This window comes from Elephas maximus, chromosome 13 (genome assembly GCF_024166365.1).
Source record: "Elephas maximus indicus isolate mEleMax1 chromosome 13, mEleMax1 primary haplotype, whole genome shotgun sequence".
Lineage (NCBI taxonomy): Eukaryota > Metazoa > Chordata > Mammalia > Proboscidea > Elephantidae > Elephas > Elephas maximus.
This window is the reverse complement of record NC_064831.1, coordinates 36,316,969-36,336,302: the sequence shown is the minus strand read 5'-3', so window position 1 is coordinate 36,336,302 and position 19,334 is coordinate 36,316,969. Positions and strand designations below refer to the sequence as shown.

Genomic DNA, 19,334 nt, shown 5'->3' with positions numbered 1-19,334 from the left:
TATTTTTAAATATATTTGATGTATTTTTTTTTTTTCAAATACCCAAACATAAAAAATTTTAACAAGAAAATAAGCAGTTACTGGCACAATTCACTCAGGGAAATGTGTTCTGAACTAAGTCATACCCTAGAAATCAGAAATCTGTAAATGGAAATGCTAGTCCCAATCTATTATAGGAATTCACAAAAAAAACACTAAAAAAAAAACCAAACCCATTGCCATCAGGTTGATTCCTACTCATAGTGACCCTACAGGACAGAGTAAAACTGCCCCACAGGGTTTCCAAGTAGCAGCTGGTAGATTCAAACTGCCGACCTTCTGGTTAGCAGCTGAACTCATAACCACTGTGCCACCATGATGAACCATTAATAATGGCTCCATTGGTCTCACCAACTACACAAAGATGTGGAGTCTCTTCCACATCGATTATTCATTTAACTTAAAATCTTTACCGATGAAGATTTCTTTATCAAGAGGCCTGGTCTTTTAGCATCACTGGTATTCTCACTCCTACCCCACCCCCTGGCCTGGTGCCTTGGAAAATAATGCTCTGCTCACTTAGCTGACTCTGGAATAAACAGCTGTTCCTTTATTTAGAATCTTTCTTAGTCATGGTTTTGTCAAAGAAAAAAGCAGTATAATACTGCTAACAACTACATTAAATAGTTGTTTAGCTCAATGTGATAGAATGTGGCTTTGAATCTCGATCTTACACACACACACACACACACACACACACACACACAATATAGCCAGCACGGGTGCTTGATTTGTTGTTGCTGTGTGCTGTCAAGTTGATTCTGACTCATAGTAACCCTATAGGGCAGAGCAGGGTAGAACAGACCCCATGGGGTTTTCCCAGGCTGTAATCTTTAAGGAAGGAGATCACCAGGTCTTTTCTCTCACAGACTTTCCAGTTAGCAGCTAAGCACTTTACCATTGTGCTCCTTGACCAGGGCTCCTTGGGTACTTTAGGTTAGAGACACAGAATCAAACAATCTCACTTCAGTAACCTGAGCAACAGAAAGAGAGGGAAGTTTTGCTCCTCACGTTGAAGCAGCATCCCAGCCTTTACTTCTTGTGCAGCATTCTGATAACCCCCCAGGGGAAAGGGTTTTCAGTTCACCAACATCAATCCTTCCTAATGGTCACCTCACAGCAATCTGCCATTGTCTCCATCATCAAATAAACTCCATCATCAAATTACCTTTAACCCCTTTGGCAAGTTAGAAGGTGGTTCAAGCTCACCCTGTGTCCTTTGGTGAACGCCTAGCAGGAAGCACAGCGCGCTGACACTGGATGTGCGCTGGAACCTGAGGTACTCTGGGAACGACTCATCCTGCATTAAGTCTCAGTGGTTCACTCTCAGATAACTTAACGTGCTTCCTGCCCTGCACTGTGAAATGGTCTTTATGGCCCATTTCTGTGCTTAATCTTGCCTCCTTTAGACTGCCTGCTTCTTGATGGCACAGGCTAGGCGCCTGTTTGGGTGTCTCTGTGCCCAAAAAGTAAGTTAAAACCACCCAACTGATGCTCTTGGGTAATGCAGAGACACAGTTTTGGGGAAACTCAAACAGTCTCAGCAAAGGGAGGGACGAGGTGAACGTTCGGTCAATGCCTGTTGCTTGGTAGATGCTTCGATGCCTGTTAATTCATTCGCTTCTCAAAATGCACTCTAAGATAGCTGTTATTTCCATTTTATAGCTGAAGAAACTGAGGGCTGAATACTGAGCTGTCCCAGGTTACTGAGAGAAGGGTGGTGTAACACTACCTGCCACGCTCTGTCTGCCGTTCCCGGCAGTCAGGTTTCTGTGGCAGCCTCCTATTTTGGCCTTGGAATTTTTTTTTCCCCCTGAGGAGAAACACCATGACTGGAACGAAGTGAAATAGAATCAAACGTGAGCGTGAGCGGGCTGCCCAAACGGTGCCACGAGCCAAACTTGCGGCCTACGTTCCTCAGTGTGAGGTAAGAAATGCTCAAATAGGTTGGTATCTATCTCAAAAGCCACCTATAGTCTCATCACAATGGAAATTACTATGGCTCGGATGCAAAAAAAAAAAAAAAAAGCAAAAGCACCCACTAATTAAATGAGCAATGAGAATCTCAGAATAATTGGTTAATAGTCTTGGCTGCTTGCTGCAGTATCTCTTTTGTTAGATATCGTATCGGTGAAAGTTGATGCCCTTCTCACGGAAAAAAGGAAGTCTCCCCAGCGTGCACGCGTAGCGGTTACTGTACCACCAGATGTCTGCTGCTCGCACTGCCAGCCTTTCCCCCTCTGAGAAGGGAAATCTTGGCTCACAAAGCCTGGATGTACAAGAGCCACTTCAGTTGTCAAGCATCTCCTCTGGAACCACAGGAAGCAATTATTCAGCAATACGATCCTCAAAGAGTTTCCTTTTGTCATGCAGAACGTGGCTCTGAGTGACACACTGATGTCTGCCCAACCAAGGGGTAAGTTCTTATCAGCCTTTAATGACCACATGCAGAAACGAAAGCCCTGGGAACCAAAGCCTGTTCAGCACCAGTGATGCTGAGGCAGACTGAAAGTTTTGTTTTGGAAACCGCTAGACATGCGTGACATCTTTATACAAAGCCAGGTTGACTGCTTTCAAGATGGAACCCAGCACCTCACAAAAACACTGTATTCCAGAAGATGCCAGGGAAGATTCAAATGGAGTGTGAAGAGCTGGCAAGCGGTGCAGCTGTTTCTAAGCTTCCTAGATGCTAGTTTTCTTATTTCCAAAGATGCATCCCAGACTAAAAACGAGCAGCTGCTATCAGTCTGCACTGCCCCCATTATCACAACGGGGGTGTCTCGAGCACTAGGCAGTGAATCCAGAGGTTTCCAGCTGCCACTAGCTACCTATAAACTCTCTGGAACTGTTTCTTCTTCCATTAAATAAGGATTCTTTGACATTCTCTTGGAAGCCTTCCTTGACCCCTGCAAAAGAACAGATGGTTCCTGTACCTTCTTGACAAAGTTTTCTATCAACTTTGAATAAACTTCAGTGAGTCCAGAACTTATGGTGAGATCACAACACATGATGAGCCCACAACTCATGGTGAGCCCACCTAGTCAGAGCCCTTGTCTTGCTGCCCCTCAACCTCCCATGTGCTGTCTGGCTGCACTACCAGGCTCTAAGCTCCTCAGGGCAGGCTTTGGGTCTCTTCTGCCTAGCCTGCTGCCTGGCACATTTCAACACTCAGGTATTTGTTGAATGAGGTGAACATCTTCTTCCACCAGACAAGTGAGGTTCCTGAAGGCAGGCATTCTGTTCAGACTTGCCTCTGTGGTCCTGAACATGGTTATAGTCGTCAGCTGCCGTGAAGTTGGCCCCCAACTCGTGTGAACCCATGCACAATGGGATAGGACCATTGTGATCCATAGGCTTTTCCCTGACTGATTTTCAGAAGTAGATCACCAGCTCTTTCTTCCTGGTCCATCTTAGTCTGGAAGCTTGGCTGAAACCTGTTCAGCATCATAGTAACAAACAAGCGTCCAATGACAGATGGGTGGTTCCTTCACTGAGGCGCTGTCTTAGGCTGGGTTCTCTAGAGATGCAAAACCGGTAAAGCATATAAATATACATATAGAGATTCATATCAAGGAAATGGCTCACATGGTTGTAAAGGCTGGAATGTCCCAAGTCCATGGGTTAGGACAGAGGCTTCTCCTGATTCACAAGCCACAGGGGCTGGCAGACCCAAGATCAGCAAGTTGAAGAGCAGAGCTCTTGTTCACAGGCTGCAAAGACTGACGAATTCCAAGATCGGCAGACAAGACCACAGATAAGCTGCTAGCTTAAGTCCCACTGGAGGTCAGATGAACAGGAGCCAGCTGCAGGATCCAGAATGAGCAAAAACCCACAAGCCTTGCCAGAAGGTCTGCTTATATTCAATGCAGGCCGCACACCCAAGAAAACTCCCTTTCAGCTGACTGGCTACTCATAGCAGATCCCATCATGGGGGTGATCACATATCAAATCTCAACAGGGAAGTGACCACAACATTATACAACTGCCAAAACACAGAATCATGGCCCAGCCAAGTTGACACACAATGTTGACCATCACAGATGCACTGGCCAGAAATAGAATCCCGGGCTTCCGCATGGAAGGTGAGAATTCTAGCACTGAACCACCAATCAATGTTTCATCAACAAGTGAAGGAACGAACGATCACACGTGCTCTCAAAGGTCCCACTGCTCAGGCAACCAATTTTGACACCAGATTACCTTTTGCCTCGCATTACACTCCAGCCCCCTCTCTGGAAGCTAAGCTATTTAAGCACTGGGTCAATGCCATACATTTATCTTGTATCCTCTGTAGCTCTGTCAATCCTGCTAGGCGTGCGTACATTTTTGCTAAGTGTGTGTACTTACACATAAAATCGATTATAATTGTGCGACCTTGAAACTGTTATTTAATAGAAGGGCAATTTTGCTTCAACAGAAATGATTAATATTGCCATTCAATATTTACTAACTGTTCTACATACTGACCATAACTTAGAAAGAGTCCTTGATCTCTATGAATGAATAAAGTCACCAATAAGTTCATTAGAAATACGCTTTTCATACCCATAGGAAATTGTCACTCCTAGTAACAGTTAGCAACTGACTTCTGCTTCTGCTTTCACAGAATAAGGCATCTACCTGCTTTACATATTAATACCCAAACATTTACAACACAAAAGTAACTCCTAGGAGCATGTCCACAGCTGCACTCTTGGAAACTTTTCTTGGGGAAAGATTGATGTTCTGAGGGCTTATAACTCATTAAAGCTGCTGACCGATTCACATGCTTAACTGCCAACCTGCTCCTTCAGAGAGTGTTCCTTTCACTCACCTTAGCACCTTTCTGCCAACACATATGTGCACCATGTGGAAGAGAGCCTCTCTCAGTGTATACGTGTGTGCCCAGAGCTGGAACGCCATGCACGCTATTAAGGAGAACTTTGGATTTTTTTTTTTTTTTGATCTGTAGTCAAAGGGCTCGTATTTGTGTGATCCCCTAGGAACCACCGCTCTTCTTCCACAAGGTGGCCAGAACCAGGCTCTGAGCACAGAGTCAGCGCTTTGTGCAGCTCTGTTCTCTTGAAGAAAATCCCACAACTGTTGATTCACTAAGTTACTCTAATGAAAAGGCCGTAGGCACTCTCACGTCTGAGTAAGCATGAGTGTTAGGTCTCTCTAGACTCACAATGCATTTTTCAATATTCTGTCTGGAGTAGAAATATAAATAGAACATTGAAGATGCTGCCAGTACACCACTTCTAAGATTGAACATATTTTTGATAATTTAAAAAATATATGTTAGAATTAAAAATAATACCAAAAAGAGTTTTCTCCTTCTGACCAAGATGAGAGTACCAGGTATCGAATTTACCCTTCCACCTGAAACAACCAAAGACACTCAGAAAAATATACGAAAAAATGCTTTTCAGGATACTGGATACAGGCGCCTCGGTGGTGCAGTGGTTCAGCGTTTGGCTGCTAACCAAAAGGTCGCCAGTTTGAATTCACCAACCCTACGGGTCAATTCTACTCTGTCCTATAGGTTCCTATGAATCAGAATTGACTCACGGCAATGGGTCTGGATATCGGTCAGGGCTTTAAACTGGTATGGGGATCTTGTTAAAATGTAGATTCTGATTCAGAATATCTGAGGGTGGAAAGGCAGATTCTCAGCAGGGGATATCAGTCAATGAGGGACAGTGACCTCTGAGAGATGGGAAATAAACAAAGTGAGCCTGAAGATTGCCCCAGCTATTCTGAAGCTGCTTCCAGGAGGCAGGGCAGGGGAGGAGTCCAGGGAAGCCAGTGAAAACCTGGGTTTGAGGAGATGTCGTTGAGAATCAGAAAATCAAGGCAACTAAAGTTCACAGAGAACCCCTGGGGGGTGCCTATGGTTAATGTGCTCTGCTACTAACCAAAGGCTTAGAGGTTCAAATCCACCCAGAGTGCCTCAGGAGAAAGGAATGGTGATCTACTTCTGAAAATCCTTCAGAGCACAATTCTACTCTGACACACACGGGGTCACCAGGAGTCAAAACTGACTTGATGGCAACTGGTTACAAGGTAAGAGAACAGAGTACTAAAGAGGAGAGGAATGCATGGAGAGCGAACCCCAGAGAACTGCAGGGGGTTTCCCTTGAGTATTCAGCAGTTAGGATCAGCACCTGTGAGGAAACTACGAAAGGCCAGGGAAACAAACACTGGAAAGGATTCGAGGAACCACACTGCTCATGCTCACAGAGGGCTGGGAACAGTGCCTGGTCCATACCACTCAGACTGGAAAAACTCCTAATTTGCAGGGTATTGCGTAGGGTACTTAGGAAAGTCTTGCCTCAGTAGTGGAGGACAGTTAGTCCAAGACCGAGCACTGCTCCAGACCCTTCTAACAAATAATAAACATGAGACCTGAATGGATCAAAATGTTTTTAAGTAACTTAACCATATCTAAGAAAAAAGCTCAAGAATACTTATAAGAATACAAAAATACTTAGCACTCAACAAGGTAAAATTCACAATGTCTAGCATCCATGCAAAGATTATCAGGCATACAAGAAGTAAGAAGCACAACCCACAATACGGGAATCATCAAACTGGAAACCTCCCCCCAAACACCCATCAATAGGACAAACTGTAGAATATTCATACAACGGAATACCACTCAGCAATAAAAATGAATGAATTACTGGTATATGCATGAGCATGGATTAATCTCAAAATAATAATGCTAAGTGAAGGAAGCCTGCCAAAAAAAGAGCACGAACTGCATGACTCCATTTATATGAAACTCTAGAAAATACAAACTAACTTATATTGACAGAAAGCAATATAAAAAGCAATGGGAGAGCCAGGAGGTAGGAGGGAATGGTTAAAAAGGGACATGAGGAAAATTCTGGGGTGACAGATATGTTCGCTATCTTGACTGTGGTGATGGTTTCGTGGTGTATGTTTATGTCAAAACTTATCATATTGCACACTTTAAACACATTTACTTCTTGTCTATCAATTATACCTTGATTTAAAAAACACCAAAATGACACCGCTTGTGCCCTTGAGAATTTTGCAGAAAATCAGCATTTTATGATACTGCCACTTAACAACTGTTCAGTGAGTTCCTATCTTGCACCAAGCTCTGTACTGGCACTAGAATCAAACTAGGAGAGGACGGTTTGACCCATTGACCACCGGGTGTGGCCCCTCAGTGTTTCCCTGTGCACACAGAGTCTGAAAGGACAAGTTTCCTGAAAAAGAAATTTTAATTTCTGTTGTTGGTCTCATTATATGCATACTGCTTTGAAACGTATCACCTATTATCATGTGCTCTGTGACTAGAGTCACATACCATTTTGCTATTGCACTTGTGCCTACTTATACATTTGAAGGAAACCCTGGTGGCATAGTGGTTAAGTGCTATGGCTGCTAACCAAAAAGGTCGGCAGTTTGAATCCACCAGGTGCTCCTTAGAAACCCTATGGGGCAGTTCTACTCTGTCCCGTAGGGTTGCTGTGAGTGGGAATCGACTTGACAGCAAGGGGTTTGGTTTGCTTTTTTTATACATTTGAACAAATAAGAGAATTCACTAAGAACCACAAAACCACTTTCTGAGCTCTACTAAGAAGGACTTTGAAAAAAACCAGCAGAAGAAAGTCAATCAGCAATGTATTCCCATGCAGATAACCTGTGGTTTTGATACAAAGCAGGAACACTCTGCTCTCTTTTCCTTTAGTTCCTTTTGTGTAAATCATGGGGAGCATCCTTTGTGGGTTTTCTCTGAAGCTTTTTTTGTTTGCCATCACCTCTTATCCCTGAGACTTCCCATTAAACTTTTAGGCCACTGATAGTCAGCCCAACTACCTATTACTGAATTTACCTTGCTGGAATTTGACTCTTATAGGAAAGCAAAGGTCAGTGTTGATACGCACAGGGTCTTCTGGGTAACTCGTGTAACTCACTAGAAAGTGACAATCTTTTACCAGTCAACTCTGTCCATCAGCATTCACACAGAGATACAGAGATTCCATTCCAATGGCATAAACAAACTTCTAAAGGATGCACCATTGCTTCACCAGCAATACCAGTAATATCAGTAGGAATAATACTGGTCATCAAGCTTGTGAACATGTTAACAACAGAGATATACTTGAAAAGGAAATTCTTACACAAATCATACAGCCTGGACTTGGGCAATAAATTCTCCAAAAGAAAGTGGCAATCTCACAAATATGGAAAACTAAATTGGCATGACTGTGTAAAACTTTATTTGAGCCAGAATTGGGTAAACTGCTTGCAAAGTGAAGAAGCATATTTTCAATGATATAATGAAGCAAGCTCACCACATCAATATTTTGCAGAAATAAATACTGTATCTATAATTGATTACATTAGAAACAAGCACAGAGTCTATTTTCTGTATTTATACAAGACAGAAAAGGTGACTCCTATGAAAAATAATGAATATAGGATTCAAAATTTGGCAAAGCTTGAGATGATCCAAGCTGGCCCTCCACCATTAACAATGTTTGTGAAAGATTGGGTTATTAGATTAACAGCTGTAGGAGATGGACACTATTTATACAACGTGAAAGCAAACATTTTTATTAACCAAACATTTTCTAAATTGCAAGCAAAAATTTGAAACCCAATCTGACACCTGTAGCAAATCTGAAGGCTTTCCCTGATCAAGGGCACAGGGTTTCGTCTCTCTGGCATATAGTTCTCAGATCCTGCTTGGAAGGGGGACGAGCCACACCCTTTGTCCTAAATGAGGTTTGTTCCTTCTTCACATGTTATCTGAACAAAATTTCCTTCTTGGTCTGGTTTTAACTCTTGCTGCTTCCCACTGGATCATTTCCCCCACACCCCTAGGAACTCTTTATCAGACCTCTGGCTTCTTGTGGTGAGTAGTGTGTAACTGCTGATCCTTCCTTTAACAGACACCAAGGGGCTCTACTTACGTCATGCATGGAGTCCAGAAGCTTGGTCAGTTGGTAGAACCTCTGCCAGCTCTGCCCAGAATTGTTGGGACACTTAGTTACCATCTTCCTCAGTTCCTTGATGTAATTTGCCCTCATTTCTTCAAATGCAGCTTGGCTTTTGAGGCCATCCTTTGGAACTGCGTTTAAGGGATACAGACATGTAAATCCTCAGGACGGGAACCAGCTTTAGCATCTTAGAAGTTAAATCTCCTAGAATATTGTGAGATTGTTGGGCTCACATTTTTAGACTGATACTGAATCTTAAGTGATCGCATTTATGAATAAATATGGCAGTTATCTGTTGGTATGTGTGTGTGTATACACCCCACTCCCATTGAGTAGACTCCAATTCATAGCAACCCTATAGGACAGAGTAGAACTTCCCCACAGGGTTTCCAAGACTGTAATCTTTACAGAAGCAGATTGTTACATCCTTCTCCCTCAGAGCGGATGGGGGGTTATAACTGCCCATGTTTCAGTTAGCAGCTGAGTGCTTAACCACTGCGTCATCAGGGCTCCGTGTGTGTATATATATATATATATATATATATAATAAGTATCAATAGTAACCACTATTTATCAGGTATATAACCTTCTCCTCACTTACCGACTATCTCGTTGTCTAACATTTCACATTTACGGCAATATAAAAAATCTACTATTTGACCATTTTGTGCATTAATGATGTATGTCTGGCAGTAACAAACAGTAACAAATGCCCAGGTGTGAAGGGAGAATAATGCTGGCTTTGATGGTTAAGGTTATGTGTCAGCTTGGCTGGGCCATGATTTTCACTGGTTTGGCAGTTATATAATGATATACTTTGGCAGTTATGTAATGATGTAGTAGTCATCCTCCATTTTCGCATAACACTGATTTCACATAAAGATCTGTTTTTTGGAACCTAACCATGTCGATAAGTGAGGGGAGGGTGTATCATCATAAACAGTTTGCATATATTAGCCCACTTAACCCTGACATTAATTTTATGTTATGACATAACCATTATATTATTCTCATGCTACAGATGAGGAAACTGAAAACTGGAAGTTGAATAACTTGCCCAAGGACATGATAGATAAATAGCAGAGAATGGTTATACACCTAGGTCTGTGTGTTTCCAGAGCCTGCCTATTAACCACAATACTACACTGCCTTGTGGCCTGTCACTGAAGTGTTTTATGAGTCCTAACTTGCCAGTACCTCAGAGGTAGGAAAATATAATTTTATTTTCCAGGAGAAATGAAGAGCCACAGACCACCTAACCTGGGGCTGGAGTTAGAAAGTAAAAAATTAATATTCAAATTTAAGTATCAAAGGCCCTTCCAAAAAATGCTGCTTCCAAGGGGAAGATACTGCACACGAGAAGCCCTTTCCATCCTCTTTGCTATAAGATCACATGTCCACCGGGCCAACTGTCACGTGACCTCCTCCCAGAACCACCTCGTGGGGTTAATACCAACAGTGGTTCTGCAAGCAGGGCAAATTTAAAACTTTCAAAGAGAATAACCCATGTTCATGTTTCTCTCTGATAAGGTAGAAAATTAAGGATTGTTTCCTTCTTTCCTTTTAGGTGGAGGCTAGCCTTTATATTTGAAATTTTAATGTCCCACTTAAAAAGGATACTTGGGGATTTAGGACTTGGAAGCTTATCAAGTACTTCTTGCGACCTGCTGAAAGGAGACGCTCTTTCCCACGACACACTGAAAGCGCTGTTACTGAGGAAAGGGTGCACCTGAGCACGTGTTCTGTGTAGGGCAGAGCGTAAGCTAATGGTATTGCCTGTGAAAAATCTACCCTTTTTTTTTTTTTCCCACTAAAGCCAATACATAGTTATGTTTATCCTTTAACACTGAAAAATAAAGTCACCTAGAACTTTATTTTTAGGAGATATTGTTAGTTGCTATTGAGTCTCAATTCTGACTCATGGAAACCCTATGAGTACAGGGTAGAACTGCACTCTATAGGGTATTCAGGACTGTGACCTTTTGGAAGCAGATTGCCAGGTCTTTCTTTCTTTTTTTTTTTTTTTATTGTATTTTAGATGAAGGTTTATAAAACAAACTAGTTTCTTATGAAACAGCTAGTACACATATTGTTCTACGACATTGGTTAACAACCCCCACGACATGTCAACACTCTCCCTTTTCAACCCCGGGTTCCCTATTACCAGCTTTCCAGTTCCCTCCTGCATTCCAGTCCCTGCGCCAGGGCTGGCGTGCCCCTTTAGTTTTGTTTTGTTCCATGGCAGGCCTTTATTCTGACGTGAACCTGGGGGGATTCGAACCGCCAGCCTTTCAGTTAGTAGTCGAGCACTTAACCATTTGTGCCATCCAGGGTCAGCCTGTGATATTAACATGCGGAGTTTAAACTTCTCTTTCACTTTTTAATTACATATCATATATACTTATTTGCCATAACTTATGTAAATAATAATTTACTTGTGTCATCAAGTCCTTTGTAATGGCTGAGTACATTTTTGAGTATTACATGTCACATTGGGAGCCAGAAATAACACTATTTCCAAATAAACCCTGTTATCCTCTGTAATATCCAGATATGCTTAGGAAGAAAGGCCTGGCACCTACTTCAAAAAAAATCAGCTACTAAAAACCCTATGGAGCAGGGTTCTACTCTGACACACATGGGGTCACCATGAGTCAGAACTGGCTCTAAGGTGACTGGTGATAGTGACGGTCCTCTATAAAGATATGAATTATCTTGCAAATTAACTTTTATATTCTGTTAATAATCTGTTAGAGTTTAACTCCTGAGACTTTCGATTTGTAATTTATCTAAGTCTATTTCTGTGGGGAAAAATAAATCCCTATAAGCAACTACACAAATTACTGAGGCTGCCATGATATTCACTGTCGTTTCAAATATGTGACATTCGCATTAAGAGTTAAATGCCATCCATTATAGAACAAGTAACTTTTTTTTCTGTGAAATAAAAATCTTGTTTTAAAGTATAAAAAACATAAAGAAGGATGGTAATAGCTAGGATGTTAATATTAAAACTAGAGATTCACTTCCTATAAAAATTTGAATGCTAACCTAAAATTTCCTATTTGTGAATAACAGCCTATAATTCCCATCCACAGATTAACATTTGTTTCTTTAAATTAGCTTATAAAATTATACAAAGTAAATCTCTAGTTTTTATAGTTATTTATATGCATGTCATCCTGTATATTAAAATATCACCTAACATTCGAATAGAGTGAAGACATTTCACAACTATATTTAAATAATATTTGGCAAGTCTATTCAAATTAACCTGGAGAGTCTTCATCCAAAGACCTTTCTGTTTTTGACAGTTGTGTGATCAAAAGCTCTCAAGATCATAAACAACTTGTGTCAAGTATTATTCATTACATTTTCCTGCTGTAGCTGAAATATATTGAACTAACTCTAAGCTAAGTTTTTAGAAGTTGAAACAAACCAACTAATAAAGGAAACTTAAGCAAAACCTCAAATTTTGGAGGTCTGCCCAGAATCTCTGAATTTACTTATTAAATGCAGCAGAGTTTTGGAAATCATCCAATATCTAGGGGCTGGGGAAGAGCAAAGAGATAAGCGGGGTAGAAGTTTGTTTGCTTTCCTCCATAAGCATAAACGACACAAAATTCTCTTGATATCATTGCTACAAAACTTTCTTGATACATCAGACACCAGGTGTGCCATTTAACATTCCTACATAAGAAGAAGGAGCTCTGGTGGTGCAGGAGTTAAGCGCTTGGCTGCAAACCAAAAGGTTGGTGGTTCAAACCTACCAGCCCCTCTGGAGAGGAAAGGTGTGGCAGTCAGCTTCCATAAAGATTGACAGCCTTGGAAATCCTGTAGGGCAGTTTTACTCTGTCCTGTAGGGTCACTACAACTCAGAATCGACTCAATGTCAACAGGTTTTAAGTAAGAAGAAAATTTTTATGTGTTTTACCATAAAAAAATAGGATAGGAAAATTAACTCACTAAAGCCAGCAATAACTATGATTCGTAAAATTCTTTACTTATGTTTTCCTGCCTTTTTATTTTGCTTTTCCTCCATCTAAAAAAAACAGAATTGCAGGTACAGAGCTACTTGGAAGTTAATACATTAAATCAGGTAGCTTCAAAATGATAACAGAATCAATTTTAGACTGAATGAGTGAATGGATGTGAAAGGATAAGATACCAATTACGACTGAGTAGCCAAAATTTAAAAAGAATGACTACGATCAGCATTTTTAGGAAAAAAAATTTCATTTAAATTCTATCATCCATCTGGTATAAAAATATACAGTGAAACTTGCGAGAGCTGGAACTCAGTGGGACTGCCTTGTTTTCCCGGGTCTCGAAAGTCTTCCGCCTTTGACAGGGTGCAAATAAGGGTGCACTCATTCTAGCAGAAAATACTCGAGTTTTCCTTCTCTGAAAGGTTTTAGCTTTATACAGGTCCCAGCTTTTGCAGGTTTTACTGTATTTTTTCATTCTTCTAACTAGTAACAGCGAAAAGCACAGCTTAGAAAGGGGAATAGAATCACTTTCAATGAATGTAAAGATTATATTTCCGGAGTTATACTCCAGAAAGTACAAACTGGGAACATAGAAAACCTTGATGAGGAGGGGAGCAGGGAGAAACCTGGCTACACGGATCCTGCAGAGGAAAGGTTGTAAACGCAAACGCGGCAGGAGCGCAGGCTGAGTGTAATTAATGAGGGATGGTGGGGCCTGTGGCAAGTTAGAGAGAAGATACCTGCCCTGGGCAATCAGATTCAATTAAAATAAAACAGAAGTCCAAAAACAACCCCCAAAAACCTGTGCTGGCCAAACAAAACACAGCTGTGACCTGTTGGCCCCACCTCCCTGCTTGCCACCTCTGCTGCAGAGTCTGATTCTGCCTGCTCAATGCTCCAACCTCCCCACCGCTGTTCACGGGCCTCAGCCCACCCCTTGCTCCCTGCTCCTGGGAGAAGAGAAACAGCACTGAACGTGAAGTCCAGGGGCCTAGGATTGAGTCCTAACTCATAGGGGATACTGAACAAATAACACTATGTGCCTCTGTTTTGTCAGTTTTAGGCTGGGGAGACCTGGTTCGATTCTCAGCCAATGCACCTCAAGTGCAGCTACCACCTATCTGTGGAGGCTTACATGTTCCTATGATACTGACCAGGTTTCAGTGGAGTTTCCAGACAATAAGAGACTAGAAAGAGAGGCCTGGTGATCTACTTTCAAAAACCTTATGATCACAATGGTTTGATCCACAACCGATCATGGGATGGTGCGGGACTGGGTGGCATTTCATTCCATGAGTCAGGGGCTGCCTCAAAGGCAGCTGACAACAACATTAATCTCAAAGGGTTGCTTTAAGTATTAGACGATATATGGGAAACATGTAAATGGTCACATCCTCTACACGCATGTAGCAGGGTTATTATCCACAGCTGCCACCATATCTCCTTTTCCTGCTCTTACTTCCACCTGATTCAGGCTCACCCTTCCTCAGGTCCAGTCCCTCTTTTGCTGGAAACACCTCTCCCTACTCCTCCTGTCTTCATCACACTGGCTAGTGATACCTTTTCTGTTCCAAGAAGTCTACTAAAAATTGACCCCTATTCCAAGCCCCTGATTCATGTGCAAGGAGCGGGCTGGGCACGGACTGGATAACTCTTATCTTGCTTCCAGGTCGTCACTCAACAATGTCTCTTCTAAAGTCCGTGTCGCTCGCCATGACATCCTTGCTAGCTCTCAACAACCAGAACATTTCTCAGCTTCCTCAGTGACCACGGAACTTGGTTCAGAGTGGTCCTTTCCATACTATCTCCTGCCATCATTCTTGGTTTCACCCTCATCTGCTGTGAGCATCCTCAAATTCTCCTTTGGCTGAAAATTCCTGGGTTCTTGTCTGAGAGAGAAGTGCTCAACCTCTTGGCCGAGGCTAATCCTGTCCTTTTGTCTCCTCAGGTACCTCATGCCATCAACTCTCTCTCCTCTCATACTTGGTTCCAGAAACTGAAGCCTAAAAATCTTCCCATCAATCTGCAAGTCCCTGGCCATCTGGCACCTGCCCGATGCCTAATGGTCACTCCAGCAGGCTTCTCTCAGCATTTTCAATTTTCCCTGTGGGAGCTGTGCTGTTAGTCATACCCCTTTTGGAAACCTTCAACTCTTGGCTTCCAATATAGTATACTCTCCCAGTTTCTCTATCTCTCTGACAGCTCTGTCTCTGTCCCTTTAGCCTCTGCCATTCTTCTTTAATATAGACCAACTGGCTCTTCCCTCATCACTCTGAGCCATGACAAGCCCACCCACCTTTGAGTTCCAACTACAATTTTCTATAAAGATAACTTCAAATTTATATTTCAATACCTTGATTTTCTTCTGAGTTCTAGCACCCAGTTTTTCCCACCTTTTGGCCGTCTCTATTAGGATAGAGGTGACACATGAAAATTAACCCATCCAAAACAGAACTCATTATATAATCTATAAAATCTGCTCCAACTCCCAACACTGACATATTTTTATGAATGGCATATTATGTTGATCATTTCTCTGTGCTGGGAACCTGTGTAACTTCGGACTCACAGCATTTTTATCTCCCCTTCTAGTCGGTTGCCAAGGCCAATGCCACAATGTTTCTTGAATCCATTTACTCCTGTCCATCATATTACCATCATCAGAATCCAGGCCATTATTTCAACAGCCATATAGCGTGTCTCTGTGCTTCCAGTCAGGCTAAATTCTCCTTGCGTGTCTTTGCCTTGCTCCCTCCCTTTGTCTCTCCTCTAATCCATTCCATTGCCTGATACATCGTCACAAAGCCATAAAATACAGCTTTGAAAATGTCATCCCATTGCTCAAAGCCCTTCAATGTTGCACTCCCCTGCCTACATAATAAAGTTCAGATTTCGTCAACTGGCATTTCAGGCTTTTCCTGTTCTGGTCCAATCTACATCCCGACCTGATTTTCTACTACTCCCCAAACCAACATACCCTGATGGTTATGCTCATATGCCCTTTCATTTGTCCTGAAAATTAAATAAGTATGTAAATAAAATAAAAATTAAAAAGTTAACAGACAAAACCACCCTCCAGAAGTAAGTGTTATTGCCTGGATATGGTTTCCCATATTTCTACACTCACTTACAGGTTCCCTGACAGGAAGGTCATCTCACTCCTAAAGCTGGAAAAACCCTCCAAGATCCAGCTTCACTGGGGATCCCTCCCTGACCGCAGAACTGCACGGGCTTTTCCCCTTCTTTGAGCCACCATGGCACTCCTTACCTCTATCCTGGTAAATGATGGCTTTCCACAATGTATTAAATTGTCTTTGAACTTGTCTTATGGTCTAAACTTCCTGCAGGTAAGGACTTGCCCTTATTTACTCTTGTATTTCCTGAACTGCCCAACCCTCCCATGCACATAACAGACATTTAACATTCAGTAGGTGGATGGATGACAGAAGCAAGGGTCATGTCCCTTCATTTGTCTGAAGCTTCATACTCGGCAAGTAACTTAGTTCACTGAGGGCCAAAGCCCTCTTCCTGCCTTGGCAACATTTTTTTTTTTTTTGTGGTACCAACGACCTGCATACTATAAATAGGCTAGTCCTCTAAAGGGAGGAGGATCTGACAATGCAGAATAAGTATCAGGGGTGGACATCAATTTACTTGTGCTCAGTAGCAGCAAGACTTTCATTACGGTGTATTCTTCAAAGGTAAGCTGCAGTCGAACAAACTGAAGGCTGACTTGGTGCATCCCCTGGCACAGTTCATACATGGCAGACTGATGCATCTTCTCTCTGCAAAGGAAAAAGAGAAAATGCAAGCTCATTATAAAACCCCTGCTGCTGGCCCAGGGCACAGCAGGCCAAAGTAGCTTCATAAGAGATCTGAGTCAGCTTTCCTTTTGGCTTCGTCATGGAGCAGATGTATTTTTTAAAGACAAGTTAGCTAGCTTTCATACTCATTGGTAAATTGCTTCTAGACCAACACTGACGTGCCATTTATAAGTGCCCTGTAAGAATGTGTCAGAAGCACTGAAACCAACCCTTTTCAAAGTATGCCATTGTTTCACTGTATGTCAGGAGTAATACTGACTGACTGGGGTGTGTGTTACAGTGAGATCAAGGAGCAGAGAAACTGCTGTGATGTGGGGTGAAGCCCATCGACTTTTGTTCCATTTAAGCCAGAGATACTGAGCACTTACTATGTGCAAAGAGCTGGGCTAGATGCTATGAATATAGGATGGCAATGACTTTAAAATCTGGAGGTGGCTGGCTTCAGAACCAACCTAATTTTCTCGTGGTACTCTCTAGCTCTTTCCTAACGGAGGTCACAAAATGGTTTTGTTAACTATTTCCAGCAGCACATTCAAAAGGGGAAATTAAACAATAACAATGAAAAAAAAAAAAGGTTAAGAATGTCAAACTGAATCTGATAAAGGGAGAAAATGATGTGGGAGTGTGGAGCAATCTCTACAAACATGTTCACCAATATCCGCATTATTTAATAACGCAAGTCACTATTTCCTCTGTGCTTGAGAAGGAAGACATCACTTTGGTTCTGAGATATTTTTTCCTCAAAATAATCTTTTGGGAGGCTTTGTGATGACCAGGCATAAAAAGTAGAACAGAGGCTATTAATGAAAATGGGAGAAGACTTGACAAAGGCCAAAAAAACAGAAGGTCACAATGGCTCATATGTTTCTAAAGGTGCATGAAAGCAGGTAGGAGCCTGTGGGAAAACCACATTGCAAACGCACTCTTGCATCTGGAATACCTGTTCTGGGATGCGTTCTCAAGTCCCCCTCAATGGGCAGAATTCTCTTATATCTCAACTCAGAATGCCAGTTATAAGGAAACCATAATGGAACGGGGTGTTTTTTTGCTGTGCATTATTATTATAAGTCTTCCCTGCCCCATAAGCTGGAAAGCTATTTTTAATTAAGGAAATATTTTGAACACGAACACTCAAACACAGAAAAGTAGCAGGAGCCTATGAATGGTGCTTATGAATAAGGAAGACTGAAGAACTGACACCTTTGAATTGTGGTGTTGGTGAGGAATATTGAATATACCATGGACTGCCAAAAGAACGAACAAGTCTGTCTTGGAGGAAGTACAACCAGAATGCTCCTTAAAAGCATGGATGGTGAGACTATGTCTCACATACTTTGGACATCTTGACAGGAAGGATCAGTCCCTTGAGAAGGTCATCATGTAGTAGAGGGTCGGCAAAAAAGGCAAGACCCTCAATGAGATGGATTGACACAGGGGCTGCAACAATGGGCTCAAGCATAGCACCAACTGTGAGGGTGGCACAGGACTGGGCAGTGTTTTGTTCTGTTGTGCCTAGGGTCGCCATGAGTCAAAATCTACTCAACGGCACCTAACAACAACAATATGAATGCTGCTCAGACGCAAAAATGGTGAGATAGCAGCTCACTTACTTTGGCCACTTCATCAGGAACGACCAATTGCTAGAAAAATACACCACGTTTGGGTCAGCAAAGATGAGGGAAACCCTCAATGAGATACACTCACACAATGGCCACAGCAACGGACTCAAGCATACCAACAACCATGAAGACTGCACAACACCAGACAAAGTTTTGTTCTGTTTTACATAAGGTCACCATGAGCTGGAGCTGACTTGACGGCAACAACATGGATCTACCATAATGCTAACAAATGCTAACGTCTTGCTATATTTGCTATATATATATTTTAATTCAAAATAACACAGCTAAGGCCTTATCTGTCTCCCTCCCTGGTCCTATCCGCCTCCCTCACTCAAAAACGTAACCATCTAGTTTGAATGATTATCATTCCACTCAGATGTTTATACTTTACTACATATGTGTGCACCTATAAAAACAGAATATAGTACTTCTTTGTTTTATGTAATTTAAAATTAGACATGCACATCCTTCTGCAACCTATTTTTATTCAATGTTTAGTTTTTAGGTATATCCATTTAAAACAGGTACCTCTAAGTTTATTCACTTTAACTGCTGTTAAGTTTCATTTGTTTGAACGTATCACAATTTTGAATGTCATATAGAATGAGAGAGAAATATCATATTCAATCTTTGTTCAATAAATATTTCATGAATGAATTAAAGAGTGAAGGAAAGGAAAGTGAATAAGCATAGATAACCAAATGAAGACTGAGAGATCTGCATATGATGATGATGACAGCAAGAAAATTTACAGAACGTAGATTGCAAATGGCTAAAAAAGTAGATTTGGCATTGTGAAGTTCTCAAAACATTTTCAAGAAAGAAAGATTTAGATTTCAAAATGGGGTCAAAACAAAACAAAACAAAACCAGTTGCTGTCGAGTTGATTCCAACTAATGG

At 41.7% G+C, this 19,334-nt stretch overlaps 1 protein-coding gene across 1 annotated transcript in view; it reads right to left on the bottom strand.

Annotated features, from left to right (window-relative positions):
- Positions 1–19,334, bottom strand: part of NR3C2 (nuclear receptor subfamily 3 group C member 2) — a 347,998-nt gene that overhangs the window by 15,199 nt on the left and 313,465 nt on the right. Inside the window, exons 7-8 of the mRNA XM_049906172.1 lie at positions 16,643–16,773; positions 8,973–9,130 (exon numbers count right to left, since the gene is read on the bottom strand). Coding sequence (XP_049762129.1) covers positions 8,973–9,130; positions 16,643–16,773 — 289 coding nt within the window. The remainder of the gene's footprint in view (positions 1–8,972; positions 9,131–16,642; positions 16,774–19,334) is intronic.